At 44.5% G+C, this 21637-nt stretch overlaps 1 protein-coding gene across 3 annotated transcripts in view; it reads left to right on the top strand.

Annotated features, from left to right (window-relative positions):
- LOC138248832 (galactosylgalactosylxylosylprotein 3-beta-glucuronosyltransferase 1-like) overlaps positions 1 to 21637 on the top strand; it is a 430422-nt gene that overhangs the window by 285298 nt on the left and 123487 nt on the right. For all 3 annotated transcript variants that reach the window (XM_069202775.1, XM_069202777.1, XM_069202776.1), the window contains exon 2: positions 6075 to 6226. In XM_069202775.1, the coding sequence (XP_069058876.1) occupies positions 6115 to 6226 (112 nt within the window). In that variant the 5' untranslated portion in view covers positions 6075 to 6114. The remainder of the gene's footprint in view (positions 1 to 6074; positions 6227 to 21637) is intronic.

The raw sequence follows: 21637 nt of genomic DNA, 5'->3' as shown, positions 1-21637 counted from the left end.
ATATCATCCATCAAATCCTAAAGAACTATCTTTCTCTCCCTTATAGTCTCTTTCTCTCTCTCTCTCTCTTTCAATCTCTTTCTCCCACTCACACACCCACTCAGACCCTTATGCACCCACTCACAGACCTACTCAGACACTCACGCACCCACTCACAGACCCACTCAGACCATAGTGCACCCACTCACAGCCCCAGTCAGACCCTCACACACCTACTCACAGACCCATTCAGACACTCACACACCCACTCACGGACCCACTCAGAGTCTCACACACCCACTCACAGACCCACTGACACCCTCAGGCACCCACTCACAGACTTTCGCAGACACTAATGCATCCACTAAGACACTGATGCATGCACTCTCACACCCAGAGACTCTCACAGCCACTCTCACCCCCCATACGCCCTCTTAAACCCTTTTCTCACACCCAGAGAGCTAGGCTGCGGCCAACTACCGCAGTGCATGGCCAACGGGCCATGTGCAGAGTAGGGTTGGGTGGTTAAGGGTTTGGCTGCAGGGACTGGCTGCAGGCCAAGCCTTGCAGGCAACCCCTGCTGTGCACAGGGGAAGGCCATGTACGGTGCAAGGTTGGAAGCTTATAGAGGGTTGGCTTGTGGCCAGGCCCTGTGGCCAACCACCCAACCATGAGCAGCGCCTGGCCTTTGGCATGACCCCCCTCCACAGGTCGATCTCGGCCCTTGGTACTCCATACCCCAGGGCCCACCTAATAATTACTTTTTTAGGTGGGGGGAGGGGCTGTGTGGCCCTCCTCCCCAGGAACGATCTCAGCCCTGGGGACCCAATCCCCCACGGCCAGGTGTAAACATTTTTATTTTTTATTTTAGGAGGAGGGGCGCATGCCCCCCCTGCCCTCCCCAGGCCCAGGGCCTGGCCTAAATATTTAGGTCTAGTTATTTATTTTGGTTTTTATTTTGCTTTTTTGGGTGGGGGCACACAATCCCACACAGTTGTTTCATAAAAAATGTAACTGCAAATATTAAATTGATATTATCTATGATGTTATCAAAGATGTCATGAGTGTCATAATTTGTGGGGTAATTAGCAGTGTATCTTTGAGGTACATATATATATACACACACATACATATATATAAGTATATATATACACACACACATACATACACACACACACACATATTTATCTTTGAGGTACATAGATTAGCATTTAAGAAAAGGAAATCTTGTTATATGGTTCCTACTAAGATAATAGGACTGCATATTTAGGACCACAGAACTTCAAATTGTAGAAGACTTAGGTCTTCATTTAGTCCTTGACGGAAGTCCCACCATTCCTCTGTGGTGGCTGTTTCAAGCACTTTGTCAAGCTGACAGAGTTGTGGCCACCGTATTTAGATGCATTGCGGCTGAGCCTCAGACTGCCTTGACGGAGTGTTATATGACGTGAGGGGCTCCAATGCTGGCTAACATTACTCCATCATCGTCAGGATGGCGGGTAACCGTCAACCATATTTAGGTTTCACAGTTGTACTGGTGTTGTTCTGGCAGCAGTGTCCTGACAGAGATGGTCTGTCATGAGAGGCATTCTACATTGGCTATATGTGTCCCCCTACACACCACACTACACAACTCACTCCATCCACACCACGATCCTTTGCCAGTTTCACCACAATGCAACACGTACTTGCAGGAAACACACAATGGTACACATCCAAACACACAACTTACACAAAACCAGCACAAAGCACACCTACACACATCACAACACCAACCAGAACGAAGCAATCACACCCACCTGTCACACACCTGCAAAACATCACACAACCAAACATACACACCAAACAACAGACCCACATGCAACTACCAACACATACAGACACAACCAATCACCCACTCCATCTCAATCTCCCTCTACCTCTACCACCCAGTGCACTTACATCCCTCCTTCTTCATTCATCCTTCCCAATTCTTTAACTACCTTCGCTTGACCCTACCACAGCTACTCTCACCCCTCCCAAGTATAAGCCTTGGGGTGCCTAGTATGTGCCCAGTAGATGCCCCTTCTTGATGAGGTTACCCCTGGACTATAGACAGGAGACATCTTAAGGGCAACTAAACCAGAGGAAATTGTATATTCTAAACATTGTTCACTGTCACATGTATGTTCCATTGCCAACATTATGTACATGAGAGAAGTATTACATGACTGAATACTTGGATTTTCACTCACACAAAGCTTGTCCCACACAATTGACGTAACAGTGAGATACATGTTCTGAATCACATTTGTTACTGGAAATACAGCATTTCACTGACATGTCCCATAGCAATGTTCCAACATTGTCATTGCTGCCAATTGTAATGGACTTTGAGAATTTGGTGCGAGCATTCATTATGGTAATGAATATGTACTCTAAAAACATTTTGTGTAATTTTTTTTCAACAGGTGTTGACACAGGTGTGTTGCATTATATTACTAACACAAGTAGTTCATAGACACATATGCATTACACAAGTATTTGAAATATTTTTACAGGACATGTATGCAAATGCACCGGTCTAGAGCTAATGTTAAAACAGAATTCAAGGTTAACAAATAATATGGACCTTCGAGTCCGGCGATGATGGGGTCATTCTTCAATGTGGTCAGGTGGCAGCAGAAATGGCAGGACTTGTCCAGTCAGGTTCCAGTTGAAAATGGAAGTGGAAAAGAGAAAAAAGTAGTTTTTTACCTCATTTTGCTTCCAATCCTCCAACTCAGGTGTGGAGGTGTCCTCTCCACAGTTGCTTTGGTGGGAAGGCACAACCTGATTAGCTCGGTGGTAAAACTGGCTGTGGTCCGACCTACAGCCACACTCTGTAATGGCACCATCAACAGGGTGTGAAGTTCTACCACAGTTGGTGGCACTCAGGCGGTCTATCGTGTATGGCTCCGCCAGCATCTTAATTGGGCAAACTGTTGATATGGCAGATGGGTTATCCAATGGAAAAGCGACATAGGGACTGATTCCGCCAAGATCTAAATCGGGCCCTAATCAGTTCACACACTCAGAAAATGTTGGCGAAATTCCTGGCCAGCTCATGATGCCTCACCCCAACTTCTGAACCTACCAGGGTGTAGGGTGATTACAGCAACATGAACATGACACTCTGACTTCCCAGGAAAGTTATTGAAACAGATCTCACTCTTTCGTCAGATTACGCATGCATGCACAGGCGAAACACAAGAGATTTACAAGATAGGTTTTTAATACATTGATTGAAGCAATCGCCATCTTGTTTAAGATTCTTGAAGAGAATGAGCTGCAATAATTAGGCCGATAGAACAAAGCCAAGTAACCAGCATTATAAACATGATAAAGACAACGAAAAATACATAATGGCAAGTAAGTTCTAGAGGTTCTAGAGGTTCTTACCTAACCATAAAACTATACTGGGAGAATTGGGGTTGTACTTTTCTGCCTGAACTAATCTAAGGGATTAGCCTTACTGGAGAAAGAGTCAGGGGTCAGGCTGCAGTTTGGGTGGCAATCCTCTAGCGAAGCTGTAAGATTAGCACCAGTAAAGCAATGTCAGATAAAAGCATTGGTCCTAGGATGGTCGCAGCTTGAATGACACTCTGCCCTTCCCGGTCAGTGCATCACTTACATAATGAGCCCACACTCTGCTAGAAGCACAGTTCTGATGTCTTGCTACGTCTGGATGTTAAAAGCTGTCTCCTGAATGGGCAACACAAGAACCAGGATATTGTGCACAGTGTTCTTAGCCTTCCACAAAATGTTCTGACTACATGTCGAGAAAAGGCTAACTAAACAAGCACATTGTACACTACATCCCTAGAAGAATATCCTGCAGAGAAAGCGTGTAAAATGTCAGTGCTAAAAACTATGCAGCTAAAACGTGTAAAATGTAAAATATGAAATGAAACTACTAAAATGGGGGAACCAACTCTGCTCCAAAGTTCCTCAAAACAACCTATACTTATCCATAAATACTTTCATTCACAATATTGTGGTAGGTGATATTTAGGCCACAATCTTTTTGAACGTTTATATTTTTGTCAATGATGTTTTGATATACAACTGGAGCAATACAAACTTTGTCGTCTTCAAGATGTAGTATCATAAAACCTAATTTCTTTTTGGACCACAAGTTGAAGAGCAGTTTTTCCCCTGTGCATGAGGCATATCAGACAAATATGAATACCAGTACTTTCAGAGAAAAGGAAGAAAGACCTGTGGCTTAAATATACATTTCTGGGGGACTGGACACCAGGTTAGAGAAACATTGAAACCATTGTGCCCACATGCTAAGTATGGCTGAGCCTTGCCCAGGGAAGGGATTCTTCTTCCATCTCCTCTGGGGTTGGACATCAGTACTAGAATTAGTCTTGCAGTCCACTAAAGGAAGGTATGTCGCATCTGTAAAAGTGCAATATGTGCTGCGGCATGTGTTGGGTAATCCAGTTCAAGTGCTAGCATGGTGAAAGCTAGATGATGAAGGTGCATTTATTGCACTAGATCTCTGAAGTTTTCAAGGGGGTTCTCCTAAAGGACTTGATACTTAGGTCTCCAAAGTATGTGGAGGCCTCTCTGCAATGCAGTAATGTGAAGGTCAGTGAGGAACATCATGTATGGGACGAGTGACAGGACCGAATTGGTGGCTGCATGTTCGCAAATACAGGATTCATCCTAAGCCGTGCTTAAAATGTACTGAATGGAAAGGGAAACCTGTGGGGAGAGTGTGGGGTTCCTGCGACAGACTAATGCCCAAAGGACAGAAGTAGACTTTAAAGCAAGTGAAGAGATATGTCTTCCTGGAGGGCCTGTGGGTCTTCTCTGTGTTATAGAGAGGTACCAGGGTGGGCGGGTCACTGAGGTGTAAATCATCGCCTGCTGGAAAAGAAGGCTACTCCAGAGGTCTCCCTTCCAAAGAAGACTGAAGATACTGGTACCCTCATGCTGCACGGCTGAAGTAGCCTTGTTGCCAGACACTGTCTGACTGGAGACACAGAGAGAACATGATAGATTAAAAGGGCCTTGTTTCCTGGTCAGTGGCAGTCCCAATTTCAGACTAAACTGAAAGATGCTGAGCTAATAGATGGCTAAGCCTGATCCTAACTTCACATGTCTTCTGTGCTTCCGTTTGAGATTCTACTGTGACATGCAGACATGTTCTGGTATGCTAACATGTACACCCTGGAAGTCCATGCATGTAGGAGAATGTATGATAAATAAAATGGTCTATTGAACAGAAACAGAATTTGTTCAGTGGTCCTGTCAAGTGGGTTTGACGTCCGAATTAAAGTTAGCAGAGTGTGGTTGTGTGAGTGTGACTAGGAAGCAAATGTTTAGAATACTTCTTTCGGTTCCCAGCCCATGTTGAGTGTGACTCTGGCAACACATCCAGAAGGTTTAGTCAAAATTTAGAAGAGCTTTGAAGCAGAGGACACAAACTTCACAGTAAGCCTAGTACAAAACTCTGAAATGAAGAACCTAGAATTCCATATGGAATATGTGATGGAACTACTCTAATATAAACTCTAAAATATATATATATATATATATATAAGTTCTAAACAACATATATATATATATATATATATATATATATATATATATATATATATATATATATATATATATATATATATAAAAATTCTAAACAACTAATAACCCATAAAAAAAAAAACTTACCTTAAAATTAGTTATTCAGGCTAAATAGTTGTTCAGACAGTAGTTGTTCAGTACTTCGTTGTAGAGACTTTGTATTTATTTAGCAGCAGTGGTTTAGGCAAGTAGTTGTTTAGGACCCAGTTGTTCAGGATGTTGCCCTTCCATATGATGTCTTACCTGGAGAGATAAATAGAAGGAAAACGTTACTTACCTGTAAGAAGGAGTTTTCAACTTTTTTGTGTTATAGATTTACATGCTGTGCAATCTCCTGTCATCTACAGAGGGTTCAGAGTAACACAACTGGATTTTCCTAACAGCTTTTATGTATCAAGCTTGCATTGACTGTCTTGTGATTTCACTTTACTGTGGCTTGTACATATTTACTAACAACATTGACCTCTGTGCTTTTGTTGCAGGTAAAGAAATGGCCCGGAGTGTGTGGCCACCCTGTGCAGCATGCTGAGGAGACGGAACCTTCTCACCACCCTCTTCATCGCTTTGCCCTGGGCCCTGCTGCTGACCGTGTGGCATCAGTACCCAACCACGCGCTACCTCCACTTCCTGAGAAGTACGAAACATTTGAAAAGTCGCTTTGTGCAGAAATGTACATTGTTTTTGAAACTGTATCCCCTCACCCTCATTCTCCTTTATGATACGCACACACGTCAAACTACTGTGTTGCCTACCACAAGAGAGCCTACTAGTGGCGACTCCTCCATATGGGGAGAGGAGCGTCACCCCCCGCCAACAGCGACAGCTGCAAAACCTTTTAAACAAAATGATAATAGACTATGTTTATTATCATTTTGTTTAAAAGTTGGCAGGGCCACGGAGGTGACGTGCACTGGGGGGAGTGCTCAGCACTCCCCCTCAGAGCGCATGTGTGTTTGGCCAGCCGTCTCGGGCCAGCCAAACACACATGCATTGTAGGCTCTCACCAAGCCAGCAATACAGTTTCTGGGCTGGAGAGAGCCTGCACAGGCTCCCAGTATGCCTGGGAGCACCCTGGCTGGGTGCTCCCAGCCAATCCTGACGCTGCTCTGGGCAGCGTCAGGTATTCGCCGCAGGGCAGGCTGGGAACCTGTGCCTGTGTCCAGCCAGCAAGGAAGAGGAGCGCAGCGCGGCACCGCATGGAACAGGTAAGTGTGTGGTTTAAAAAAAAAATATATATTTAAATTAAATTTTAGCTGCCCCTCCCGTGCCTTCTCCCCGCCCCGCCCCTTCCGCGGCCCGCGAGCCGGTACTGGAAACTACCCTGCTCAATGTTTATTCAATTCACACAGCTCTCTAGAAACATTCTTAGGGCTTCAGCTGCCAGAGACAGGGTCACTGGAATTATGTGGCAGAGGAGGTCCAAATTATGCAGCAGGGTTTGTTAAGTTATGCAGCAAGAATAAGACAAGTTAGACAGCATAACAGCACATTTTGTCATTTTTAGGTTGAGTGCTATTGCTTTGACAAGTATTGTGGGCTTTTAATCATGCCCAACATCTGCCCATCACTTTCACTCATTAGTGGGCTTGCCTTTCAAAAATCCTTTGTTATCATTAGTAAATACTTTACATTTGTGCCTCCTGGGACGGTTTTGTTACCCTTGCAGACTGACCCTATTACATGGATACGATACGTGTGACTGCAAGCAAACTTCTTTTTCCTTTTGTGTCTCCTTCACGCTCATGCTCATGGCGGCCGTGGTGCTTTGAATCAGTTTGCTTATGTCAACTGTTTTACTTTTCATTTTCAATTTAAGTGGCAAGAAAAGTCCAGTTAGGAATTTGCAACGCTAGTCATAGCTAGTAGCAAACGCGAGACCCGTTGCATTGCAAATGCTTGTTACACATGTTAACACAGTCTGGGCAAAGGTTTTACCTGTCACTAGTTTGACACCCAAACACAGCAAAAAGCAGGAGAAACACAACCAGTCAACCATTGCACAGGGCCTTCCTCTGTGCCTTTCTAGTAACATTTGAGCTAGAAAAAAATATTTTTGTTCAAATCTGCAGACGATGGAGTATGTGCCACATGAAATGGTAAATACGGTATGCATGTCCCCTGTAACAGTTTAGCAGGTTTGACCTGCCAAGGTATTTACTGCATCTGATAGTTATTGGATGTGCTAAATGTCTTCCAACTCGTATTTCATACCCATGTGTAAACATGGTTATAAGCATGGGTTGAAATTAACCAACCCAAATGTAATCAATGTGTCCAGCAGTAGATGCTAATTACTAGCTTCATAATGCTCCTAGTTTTCTGTTTTTACTGAAACAGACAGAAACCCTCCCAGGTGCGGCCCATCCTTTAGGGCGGAGGGGCCACGCCCGACACGTGTTGCCCCTCATAAAGAGTGTTTGTCAGGCTGAACAAAGGTCAGCCTGACCGACACTCTTCATGTTTAGGTCAGGCAGCCAGGAGCAGACATACGCGATTTGCGCAGACTCCTGTCTGTCTGAGCTGAACTTTGCTGGGCTGAGGAGGTCACAGCTCCTATGGGGGTGACCTCCTCGGCTCAGCAAAGGTGCCTCAAGGCCCTCCCCTGGGTGAAGAGTAAAGCGTCACCCATTGACTTCGACCTGGGCGCTTCAGGTTTAAGCCCTGAAGCGCCCAGGGCGAGTGTCAATCAGTGACACTTCGTCACAGAGTGGGGTGGGGTCAGCAGTCTCACTGACCCCATCCCACTCTGTGACGAGGCTGGGACTGCTGCCCAATGAGGGAAGGCAGCAGTCCCAACACTCCTGAGAACTCCGAGGCTGAAAGTAAGTGTGTGTGTGTATGTGTGATCTTTTAAAATGAATGTTTGGTGCGTGTGTGCATGTTTGAAAGTTATGAGTGTTGTTAATGGATTTGCGTGCCTGTGTGTGTGAAAGAATGAGTGTGTGTGTGATCTTTTAAAATGAATGTTTGGTGCATGCGTGCATGTTTGAATGTTATGAGTGTTGTTAATGGATGTGCGTGCGTGCATGCGTGTGTGTGAAAGAATGAGTGTGTGTGTGTGTGATCTTTTAAAATGAATGTTTGGTGCATGCGTGCATGTTTGAATGTTATGAGTGTTGTTAATGGATGTGCATGCGTGCGTGCGTGTGTGTGTGTGAAAGAATGAGTGTGTGTGTGCTTCCCGCTCGTCCCTCTCCTTCCTAAAGCTGCCGGCCGCCACTGAACCCCTCTATTTTAAAATATGGAAATATATGGATTAGAGGTCTTATAGATGATGCTCACTACAGTTCAGTAGCTGTGAGGATTGACAGGTAGGGGAATTAAAAAAGAAAAATTATTTCCTAATGAAACTTAAATATCTGCAGCTGTAGGGTGGTTTAACCTGTTCTACAATGCAAATGTGCTCAGATGATTGTATTGTGTGGTAAACAGCTAAATGCCTCCTGGACATTCAAACATGAGCGCACATTTATCAGTTAAATAAAACTGGCTATATAGTCATAGCAGCTTAATTGTTAGGCTAAATACAAAATGAATATGGATAAATACAAATAAAATTAGCGAAGAATACATATGGATAAACGTACACAGAAATGTCAAAAAAATAAATACGATAAAACCGGGATCCCTGATTATAAACAACATCAACTGATTATGATGTGCATACTTATAAAAATGAAAAAAGAGGGCTGGAATTACTTCTATCATCATTATGCAATGGGAGAAAAAAAAAGAAAAAACTAAAGAAGGACTGCCTCACTAGAGCTCCTGGCCTGTAAGAAATGTGTGATTGGTGATTTGTTTGTTTGTTTGGCCGTCCACTCTCTTGGTTCATTTAATCAATAGATTTTCTATAGTCAGTCCAATAGCTACTCAATGAGGAAGGATCAAGGTTTGAAATAAACCAATGGTCTGATATTAATTCTTTAATATAGAGTTACATCAAACTGAGCACAACCACATGCTGTACTTCAATGAACACTTCTCCCCATAGCTCTTCAGAGGAGCACAGCAGTTTAATCAATAGTTTTGTAGATCCAGCATGACAGTGATGTACCTATGGAACTGTCCCTTTTAGAACAGGCTGTTAAACATTAATCTTTTGAAAAGAGAACTACATACAAATCAACAAACATTTCCTGCCCTGAAAAACTCTAATAAAAGCAGAACATGTGGCAGACCCCATTGTGGGGTAGGGCAAATGGGTTCTCATGTTTAGTCCACTAGGATTTTCGAGCTTTTGCCTACCCAGTTTTTGGACCTTTACTGTGGGTGAGTTTCACTTCCTGAGTCACACTCACAGTAATTTTTAGGTAAGTTGACCGAGCCTGTTTACCCCCAGTGTCCTCCTTTTATAAGGCCACTGGGGCGCAGCTAGGATAAGGGGTAGTGGGCTGGTTGCGCATAAATGTGTGTGGGCTGTGAGACTACTGTTGTGCGCAGCCCAGTTATTGCACACATATAGCCTGGCGCACAAAGGAATTGGCAATATTTGGTACTAACCTGAGGTATGTCTTATATTGCCTAGTGGGCATTCATTGATGGGCCAGCAAGGCTTACTGGAAAATATGTAGCGCTTTCACTGTATTATACATATAGGCAAAATCTGCCCTAAATTGTAGTTTTACTCCACTTAGGCCTACACAGTTCAACACGGTGTCAAACTGATGTTAACTATGCACACTGGGATTGGTTTTGCAGATCCCAACACACTAAATCCATGTCTTATGGGATTTCAGGAATTGCCATATTTCTCTGACTCAGCTCATAATCAAATTCCAGGCCTTTACCCCATGCTGAGAACAAAGCCCTCCCCATACAAAAACAGGTAATTATTAATGAGTGGACTAGTTCCTGGGAGAGGAAAGAGTGTGGGGGAAATCTGCATATGATAATTAGCTAGCCACACTGGAGCAAAGGAGAGAGCCCAGACCTCTAGGGCCAACACAGGGGAGGCTCACCTTTGACGTTTTGGTGAGAAGGGATTTGGTGGATGTGTCAGCAAGAGGTGGAACTTAAGCCAGCTTAGGATCTCTTACCAGTGAAAACTTGAAGTTGCCATTTTGATTTGTCAAAGAATGTTGTGCAGGAAGTTTGGGACACGGTGGAGGGATGATGCTACATCTTAGAATTGGTCAGTGGTGCCTGACCTCCAAAACTCTCACCCCTCACTTAAAACCCCCTGCACAATGCAGAGGCTATTGAGAAGACCCTGTATCTGGGGGCAACAATGGAGCAATGGGTGCCTAGCTAGAAGGAGTAGCTAACTGATGGACTAAGAAGTTTGACTCCAGCTGAACCATAGGACTAGGAGGAGTCTCTCCAGGGCCCCCATTGTCCCCTGAAGACCAGCTGGGGAAAAGGACCTGGACTCCATTGCCACTCGGGTGCCCTTCAATAAGCCAGGAGGCTATGGGGCCAGACGATGGTAGCAATGAAAGTGCTCTGTGGGCTGGTTGTGGATGGGTTGTGCAATATGCCTCCAACAACAAGAGATGAGCACCAGCAGCCAGGCTGAGTACAAGGCTGGTCCAGGGAGGCAGAAAATCTAGCTACCCACAAAATGACAAAATGTGCCTCTTCAGGGGCCAGCAGCCCTGATGAAAATGCTCTTTGGGGCTAGGACTGGTCACAAGGAGCAAAACAAACATGATCAAATAGGCTATGTGGGCCCAGAGATATGCCCTTTTAAAGATGTTCCCTTTCTAAAGCCAAGAAGTGAGAAACAAGCATGTGGTGTTCTGCCATGATGGCTTTCAACTAGCCCAGGTGGGCCAGGACCTAGGGGATGGCTCATAATTATTTGCTTTATCTTCGGGAGAGAGAGGCATGTGTGGGCCCCCCAGCACAATCTTGCCCTTGGGGCCCACATTTCCTTAAGGGCCGAAACAACTCATTCCCTGCCTCGAGACCCAATCCCCTGAGGCAGGGGCTTTTCCAGTGGGCGTGCTGCTTCCCCATGCTCATGTCTGGGTTGGGTGAGCGCGTCCGACCATACATTACCGCTCCCATTGCACGCAGGAGGCAAGCTGGAGGACTAACAGTTCCTGCCCGCCACACCCAATGCACGCGCTAGCAGGAAGCTGGTGTGGCACCTGGGAGTGGGATACTCCTTCATCCCCCATATCTCATCCTGTAGCCGGGGTGCCTGATGTGCACAGGCACCCAGGAGTACAAAAAAATTAGGGGGGCAAAAAGAGGCATACATGCAGTGCGAGGCAGCAAGAAGAAACAGAGCAGACCCACTCAGAAAATATGCAAGGAAATGGACGAGGAGCACCTAGTGGGATTATCTGCATTTCCATTTTCCTGTAGTGCCGCAAAACAGAGCAGGGGAACCACCAACAATACATCCAAGATTTGAAAGGGGCTACATGATGTATACCAGCCACATGAAATGTGGTTAGTATGTGCCACCCTAACTCTCCTAGGGAGAAGCATGGCCCTGGCACAGGGTTTGCTCGACTTTAAGAACTTCCTAAGCTGGACTTCTTTGTTATTTGGCTTTGGAGTGGGGGGGGGAGCTTGTGGTTTGTCTTATGCCTGGGCTACATGTGTTGTTTTAAATTCAAATGCTTTCGATTACATAGAGATTGAACAATTCATGTTTACATTTATAATGGAGGCATGTGACTATTAGTACTGCTTCCATTGATTTAAATGTTGATGCAAGGTTGAGTCATGACATGTGGCTAATTCTAATAATTGTGGTGAAACACTTACAAAGCCAGTAGTCCTGCCATTTATATACTGCCATCCCTTATAAAGTGTTATATTGAGAATGTATGGTTGACATGTACAAATATACTGACAAATATAATAAGGTGTTGCACTGATAAAGTATAACCTGTAATTTTTTTTTATATGGTGACTCCCTGGCAAAGGTAGTAGGCCTGCCTTATTTAGAGTGGCATCCCTTATATTGTAGTATTACATCTTGTATACAGGGGTATTGTGGTATGGGTTCAGGAGCCACTAGGGGTGAGATGCGATAGGAGGCTGTCACCAAAGGCATTTCCATCTACTAGAATGTATGTTTAACGTAATGTGTATTATTTAGTGTGTGTGTGTGTGTGTGTGTGTGTATGTGTATGTGTGTAGTAACAGCACTTTTCATTTTTAAAAGAAAAAGCACTGACTAGACCATAATTTATTGATTGTTGTTGTAGAGGGCCAGCAAATTGGGATTGCTAGCCCGCACCACCTCCTCTAAGTAGGACTTCAATTACTCTGCAATACTACCTCGAGAGAGTTAACTGCTACTTTAGGGGATATTGTTCCCAGTAATAAGACAATCACAGACATATTACTTGTAAAGAACTCACATCCTTCACAATTAATACCCCAATTTAATACACCATGGAATCAGGACCAGTAAGTGGAGTTAGCCAGGAAACAAGTGAAGGAAAGTTGCTTTGTTGTGACACACGCTTCAACCAGACTGAAGGCTTTATATGCTGCAAACCCTCAAGAATGTGATTACCATTTTTGGAGCTGGAGGAGCAAAGCAAAGAACAGCAGCTAGGAGCCCAGGGAAGCAAGGTAAGGCAGCCCCAAATGAGTGAAATTCATGATCCTGTGGAGTTTCCTGGGACTCAGGAACCGCAGAACCATGGAAGCAGGGCAGTTCTTGGAAGCCCAGGTGACCAAGATGCAGTGGTAGCAACAGTATGCCTCCCCCTCCTGAGGCCCTAGGCTTGGCAGGAAAGGCCAGAAAAAATTGACAAACCAATCTAGGTACATGGACTAAAGAGCCAGGAAGCCTAGCAGGATAGCCCTTCCAGTGAACAAAGGACTGTAAATGCCTCTGAAAATCGGAGATCTCACTAATATCATATTCTGGTTCTCCAGCTACCATAACAGGAAGAAGAGGAGAAGTCAGATTAAAAGGATCAGCTACAAAAGGCTTCATCTGGGAGACATAAAAGGTAGGGTGAATCTTCCAAGAGTTATGAAGGCGAAGCCTAAAGGCAATGATTTATTTGTTTGGTTATTACAAAAGGACCAAAAAATCAAGGATAAAACCAGACTGGCAGTTAACAAGTGGGCAAGAACATGGAAGACAGTCAAGGCTTCTTTTCCACTGTAAAGTTTGGGACATTTCTTCTTAATCTATCTATTCTACCCTTCATAGCAGTTTTAGAATATATAAATTCCAGGCAGTCACTTTTCTTCCAGAGCCAAGTCTCTCTAGAAAATCATCATCAGCAGGCACAAGAAGAGTGGATAAGATGGGAAGGAATGGGGATCGGAACCCTGGATACAATAGAATGGAGAAAATAAACAGGAAAACAAAATGACATCAAATATCACACAGCGGGAAACACAAAGTATTGGGAAAACCAGTATGGAACCAGGGAAAAAAGAGCCATGATGGACAAGAACCATGAATGAAAACCTGAGCTGGACTTGCAGCAGAGCAACTTTTAAAGGCGGCTGCTAACCCTCAGGCAAGTGATTGCCATTTTTGAAGCTGGTGGAGAAAGGAGCAGCAGCTAAGAGCACAGGAGTGCAAGGGAAGGCAGCCCCAGGTTAGTGAAATTCACAGCCCTGTGAAGTTTCCTAATACTCAGAGATTGCAGAACCACGCAAGGCAGTGCAGTTCTCGGAAGCCCTGGTGGCCATGATGCACTGGTTACACCAGTATACCCATATCCCGAGGCCCTAGGCTTGTCAGGAAACGTCAGACAAAATTGACAAATTGGGCACATGGACTGAAGATGCAAGAACTTTAAAATGCTCTCTAGCAGGATAGCCCTTCCAGTGAACGGAGCATTGTGAATGGGCTCTGACAATCAGAGAACTCACTAATATCATATTCTTATTCTCCAGCTACCATAACAGGAGGAAGATGAGAAATCTGATGAAAGGGATCAGGCACAAAAGGCTTAATCTGGGAGACATAAAAAAATAAGGTAAATCTTCCAAGAGTTAGGAAGATGGACCCTAAAGGTGATGGGATTGATTTGTTTGGTTATTACAAAGGGACCAAAAAATTAAACCGGACTGGCAGTTTTAGAGTGCGCAAAAACCTGGAAGGCAGCCAAATTGTCTTTCCGACTTTAAAGTTTGGGACTTTTCTTTTTAATATATCTATTCTACCCTTCTTAAAAGTTTTAGAATATTATAAATTCTAGGCAATCACTTTTCTTCCAGAGTCAAGTCTCTCTAGGAAATCAGCAGCAGCAGGTACAAGAGGAGTGAACAACAGAGAAGATGGAAAGGAACGGGTATCAGAACCCTGGATACAACAAAATGCAAAACCTTGGTAGCAAAGTGAAAAAAGTTGTTATACAAGAACTCTGCTAAGGGTCAGACGTCTGCCCAGTTACTTTGAGTGGCATTGCAGAAACACCTGAGACACTGTTCAAGCCGCTGGTTGGCCCTCTCAGCCTATCCTTTAGATTGTGGATGGTAATCTGAGGACAAAGCTTGATGGATATCCAGGGTAGAGCAAATTGAGCACTAGAAGATAGACATTTACTGAGAACTCTATCTGAAATTATAGTGTCAGGTATCCCGTGCAAGTGGAATATATATGCCAGGAATTTTCTTGCCATCCTACTGGTAGCTGGAGGCCTCTGGAACAAAGTAAAGTGAGCTATTTTACAAAAGAGGTCTACTGTGACCATGATCAATTGGTTTTCTGCCGAAGTCCACAACAAAGTTGGTGGAAATAATTGTCATGGGTGAGTAGGGATAGGCAAAGGCTGGGGAAAGCCAAAGGCTTATCATGGACTACCTTGGATTGTGCACAAATAAAAAATTCAATTAGGAGAAAGAACTCTTGTTGCTAAACCTCTCTAGACCCTCTTTTATGTTAGTAGTGGGTGGGGGAACTAGTATATTGTATAAAAGGACCCTCACCCACCAGTAACACTGCTGGCATGCTTTACCCTTGGGTCCTCACTCAATATCCCTAACGCATTGGGTAGGCTTGATGCTGCTGATTATCAAAGCTCTAATTTTAGAGGGTGTGATGCAATCTAAAATTTAAATTGCCTGCAGACTACCCTTAATTATTTTTGTACACCTCTTTATTCAGGGTACCTTTGGCAAGGTTAAAACAATAAATGATGTCCTAGGAGCATAATCAGACTTAGACTAAAAGCAAGACAGAGCACTAGAAATATTAGGAAACTGTGATAAAGGGAGAAAACAGAGACATTAAAAGAGCCTGCAAGAGTTAGGTGTAGTGTAGGATGGTGGATGAAAAGGTACGGGAAGAAACCTATGAAAAACATTAGGCACCTGCACTTATTATTTTATAGATTAAGCACTGATTTCACCTGACACTGGTCTGATACTTGAACCAGAGAGTGTATGCAGAGCGTGAAGAATAGAAGATAGAGGGAGGACAATCTGTGAGCGGCTGAAACAAATGCGCCTATACGTACTTGTCGGCTACCGTAGTGAAGAAACCCACTCATCGGCATTCCAGATACCGCCACCCCACCCTCATCCCTTCTACTGTCAAGAGTACAGAAATGGATTCATCAATCTTGTCCTGTCCCCACCAGACTGAAACCCTGTCCCAGGCACCATCTTGAAGAAGCAATTCCTGCATTTCATGAAGAGCATCATAGACTCACGTCATCAAAAAACCACACGTAGGAATCAAAGAATTTTACAGAATAACATGAAAATATATTGAAAATGTATTTATAAGACAAAAAACATTCAAGGGGGGAAAACCTAACTGGAAATAATAGTCCTTCAAGCTATGCTGTAGCCAGGGCCGGCGCTAGGCATGGGCAGTGTGGGCAACTGCCCAGGGCCCTCTACCCACCCTATCAACATGGGGCCTCGCGTCAGTGCCTTACAGTCAGGCTGGCTCACTCACCCTTTTGTTCTTATCTCAGTTAATTAACATAGAGGTTGGTTTCCTTGCTGGGAAAGGGGAGGGGGCCCTCGCTTGGGACTCGCAGCGAGGCCCAGGGAGAGGGCCCTACCCCCTGGACCAGGTAGGTGAGATACACTGTAAAGTTATGTGAATAGATCAGGTATTCTGAAAAGCACTGTGAGAAGTACATTGTCACTTAGTCAGTGCCCCCCTCTTTTAACCCTTTCAAAGGCTATGCAACTCGTTCAGCCCTTTAAGGGCTATGAAAGAGGTGCAAGGCCGAACTGGCCATAAGGGGCATCAGCTTTTTCCCGGGGAGGCTGGAAGACTGGGGGGGTCACTTTTGTAAGTGGGGGGGAGTGTAACTTCCTAGGTAGTCACATATGGTATGCAAATTAGAGGGGGCCTCGCATGTTTCCTTTCTGCCCAGGGCCCCAGAAGTCCTAGAATCGGCCCTGTCTGTAGCGTTGGAAGACTTTGAGTGCACTTCCGTTCCAAGAGGGAGTGACATTCATTCTGCGGTAGTCCGCTGGCTTCGGACCCCTCTTGTGAACCATGAATGCTTGTGCACAGGCTTGTTGTCTCATCTCTCAAGTCAATTTATTTTCAATGCTCTAGAAGATTTCGAGCAGTCATTCTGCCTGTCCTGTAGCTGCCACAGGGTCTTTGAGCTCGCTCTTCCCTGACTAATGTCACTCAAGCTCACATTTGATGGATGGCAGAGAAGGAACATATTTGTAACTGCCAAGACAGATGTGATATAGCATCCATCACGGAAACGTAAAATGTGTGCGTTTTTTTGCTAAACTGTTCGCGCAGGATGTTTGTGTTTTTAAACAGTAAGGGCCAGATTTAAAAGGTCCTTGCCCCCCTCAGCGCCACATTTGCAGCAAACGTTTTGCTGCAAATGTGACGCTAACAGGCCACTACCATAGCACCATATTTACAAGGTGGCACAAACTAGGTTTGCGCCACCTTGTAAACCCTTAGCGCCACATCATGCATAATATATGCATCATGTATGCAAAGGGAGCGTTCCTTCGTTAGAGGGTCGCTAAACATGGCGCAATGGAATCTACAAGACTTCATTGCACCATTTCTAGCGTCATTTTTAACGCCTGCTTAAAGCATGTGTTAAAATGAAGCTCCCATTGATCTCAATTGGCCTCTTAACACTATACTGGATTAGCATCATTTTTTTACACTAATCCAGTATAGCATTACAATTGAGTCAAACAAATGACGCTATTGCCCCTAACATGCGCCATGTTGCACCATATTATAAATATAACGCTACCATGGTGGCGTTAGGGGATGCAAGGGGGCCGCAACAAAGGTGGCACATCACTAGTGATGCACCACTTTCTTGTAAATATGGCCCTAAGGGTGCGTGCTGCTGATACGAAGAGAGTAGTCCAGTTGGACAGAGCCGCCCTTAGCGTTGGTGGTGCCCTGTGCGTCAATTTTTGTTGGCACAATGACCACCTCTGCCACCCTCTAACACTGTCCCTCAAAACTCCGATCTCTCTCCAGGCAGAACATTAATCACTACATTGCTAGAGGCAAGGAACGCTGCAGCAGGTGCTTTTAAAATCATATATACTTGCAAGCTCGGTGTCCCCACCCGAAGTCAATCCCCGGTGCGGTGGCACCGGTCGCACCGCCCAAGAGTCGGCCCTGCAACTGGGAAGGGATAAGGGAGCTGCTCTAGGGAATGGAGAGTCTATTCTGGGGGAGTGCAGTCTCACTACTGGAACTTTTATAGAGTTAGGAAGGTACAGGTAATGTGGGTACGTATTTAAAGCTGGAAAAAGAAAAAACACTGGTGTTACATATTTAGAGCTAGGGAGACACAGGCACTGGTGTTATGTATTTAGAGCTAGGGCGACGCAGGCACTGGTGTTACATATTTAGAGCTAGGGAGACACAGGCACTGGTGTTATGTATTTAGAGCTAGGGCGACGCAGGCACTGGTGTTATGTATTTAGAGCTAGGGCGACGCAGGCACTGGTGTTATGTATTTAGAGCTAGGGCGACACAGGCACCGGGGTTACGTACATGGAGTTAGGAAGATGCAGGCACTGGAATTGGGTGCACAGAGTTAAAGAGATGTAGACATTTTGGTTGTATACATACAGTTAGGGAGACGCAGGCACAAGGATTGTGTACATTGAGTTAAGGACACACAGGCACTGGGTTTGTGAAGATAGAGTTATGGATACTCCGGCACTGGGGTTGTGTAAATAGAGTTATGGACACACAGCCAGTGGGGTTGTGTTCATAGAGTTATGGAGACACATGCATTTGGTTTGCGTGCATAAAGTTAGAGAGACACAGGCACTGGGGTTGGGTACATAGAGTTATGGGGACACAGGCTTTGGGGGTGCGTGTATAGAGTTATGGAGACACAGTCAATGGGGTTGTGTATATAGAGTTAGGGAGATGCAGGCACTGGGAATGCATACATAGAGTAAGGGCGACGTAGCCATTTGGGTTGTGTGCATAGAGTTAGGGAGACCTAGGCACTAGGGTTGTGTATATAGAGTTAGGGAGATGCAGGCATTGGGGTTGCATACATAGAGTTATGGAGATGCAGGCACTGGGGGTGCATCTCTAGAGATATGGAGACGCAGCCACTGGGGTAGGGAAAACCGGACTATCTACAAACACACAGGCAAGAGAGCAGCCAGAAAATTAAAATACCCCCTATTTCGAACCAAAGGTGTTATGGCATTAAGCAAACGAAGCACGTCATTATTCCCTCCCCAGAATAGCCCTCTTGTCTCTTCCATCCAAGCATCTATCCATTCATCCTTTCATACTTGCTGATATTCACATTTTCACTTTTACATTCTATCATCCATTCATTCGTTCACCTATCATTCAGTCTTTCACCATTCCCTATGCCTGCTCATCAATCTCCAAACCTACTCATCAAAGCTATCTGTCTATCTTATCTATCTATCTATCTATCTATCTATCTATCTATCTATCTATCTATCTATCTATCTATGCATCCTCCCTTTAGGTTATTCATCTCTCCATCCACTCTTTCACTCACTCATCCCTCTTCAGTCATTCATCCACCCATTCACCCTTTCACTCCATCCATCTATCCACTCAGTCGCCCATACATCCACTCACTCATTTATCCACGCTTTCACTCATCTGTTCATCCACCCTCCCATCTATTCACGCTCCCTTTCACTCCTCCATTTTTTCACTCACCAATCCTTCCACCCTGTCATCGATCTATTTCACTCACCCATCTATTCTTTCACTCATCCATTCACCCATCCTTTCATCCTTTCACTCGTCTATCCATTCACCCTTTCATTCCATCGATCCATACACCCTTTCACTACACCCATCACCCTTTCACTCATCAATTCTTGCTTTCTCATCACCCATCCACCCTTTCACTCATCCATCAATTCACCCTTTCATCCATCCATTCACTCTCCCTTTCATTCATCCATTCATTATTCCACTTATCCATCCCTTCATCCATCCATTCACTCTCCCTTTCACTAATTCATCCATTCTTTCACTCATCCATGCTTACACCCATCTTTTCACTCATTCATCTATCCATCCACCCTTTTACTCATCCATCCACCGTTTCATTCACACACCCATCCATCCATTCTTTCACTCTCTCAACCCTTTACGCTGTTTATGAGCCTTTGTCTGCTGAATTGCAGAGAGAAGAGGCCCATGAAGAACTCCACCCGTCTGCTGTAGCTGCCAAAGTGGTGGAGGTTTCGATGATGCCCCTGCCAGTGGCGTACCTTCTGGCGGGTATGACACCCTCCAAATAAATGAATTTGTGGCTTGAGAGTTGGGTCTGAGGGCCCTGAGGCCGGTCTGCTGGACGTTTTAACTTGTTAATTGAAATGGGTGCAATTAACCACCTTTTAGAGTTCACAAACGTTGGCAGTAGTAGGCGTTACAACTGGTGCACCATTCTCAGGTTTCCAGACATACTACTAGCAATCACACCCAAAAGTGAATGGGACAAATGCGTACAAATAGTCTAACTACTGCCAATTGAATGGGATAGCATTCCAAACCATTGGTTTGCTCCCACTGTGCCACTCCAGACAGAGGCCCACCTAATACACATCTGTACTTGCCCCAGGTCCACGTGGGAACAGTCCATCCCAAAACCTTGGTCGTCTCACCCTCCACCCTATGGTATTCTGTATTTAAATTGGGTTATTTGAAATTCACACCCCTGAATGTCACTGACTAAGCTACACCCCTGCAACCAGCTATGGGAAAAGTATACAATGAAGCTAGACATCATCCATAGTCAGTGTGGCGAATAGGGCAATGTGGCTGTGCCAAAGACTTCAGTGTGTGGGGCTTTATTTCACTGTCTGTAGGCCTATTTGTGTTCAGCTGAGCTGGTTTTCACTGTTGATTTTCATGATATTACCACAAATATTGCCTGCACCAAGCACAAGTGCATGCAGGTTCCCATAGCTTGCGAAAAACCTTTACAGTTTATCAATATAAGTTGAAAACAGCCCCAATTTGCAGAATGTTGGGGGCCACTTTTATTTAGGTGTCCAGGCCTATGTTTTGTCCCATCTTACCTTTCCTGCTCAAACAGTCCTAATTTGGTTCCTCAATCTCTCCAACCTATTTCAGAAAAACATTTTTTCTTCAAAATGCCACCCCCCTCCTTCCTAATGCGTAATTTCTTGCTGGGCAAATGTGGTCCCTATATAGACTCAACATTCTCTGTGCCCCCACTTCTTCAAACATTAGAGGCAGTTATTCACAAAGTTCCATGAATGCTGCATTGTATATAATTCTGGGGTGATCTGGTGTGTTTTGTGACAGTGGCTGAAGGAAGAGATGAGATCTATGCTACCTAAACAGTGTCACTTTGCATCCAAATAAACCACATTTTGAATTAAAAGGAACTATTTGGAAAACCAATATGGTTGCAACCTTTCTACAAAAATCTGCAACATCCTATGACTCACTTAGGGCCTGATTTAGAGTTTAGTTGACTGATTACTATGTCACAAACGTGATGGATATTCCATCTGCCTTATAAGGAGTGCATTACATCCTATGGCACTTGTAACAGGATATCTGTCTGAACTCTAAACCAGGCCCTTCATCTCTCTGTCTACAAAACAGTGTGATGTTCTGTAATGTAACTGCTGCTCGTGTAAAGCACTCCAA

Source organism: Pleurodeles waltl, chromosome 8 (genome assembly GCF_031143425.1).
Source record: "Pleurodeles waltl isolate 20211129_DDA chromosome 8, aPleWal1.hap1.20221129, whole genome shotgun sequence".
Lineage (NCBI taxonomy): Eukaryota > Metazoa > Chordata > Amphibia > Caudata > Salamandridae > Pleurodeles > Pleurodeles waltl.
The sequence above is the reverse complement of the archived record's forward strand: the minus strand, read 5'-3'. Positions and strand labels throughout refer to the sequence as shown.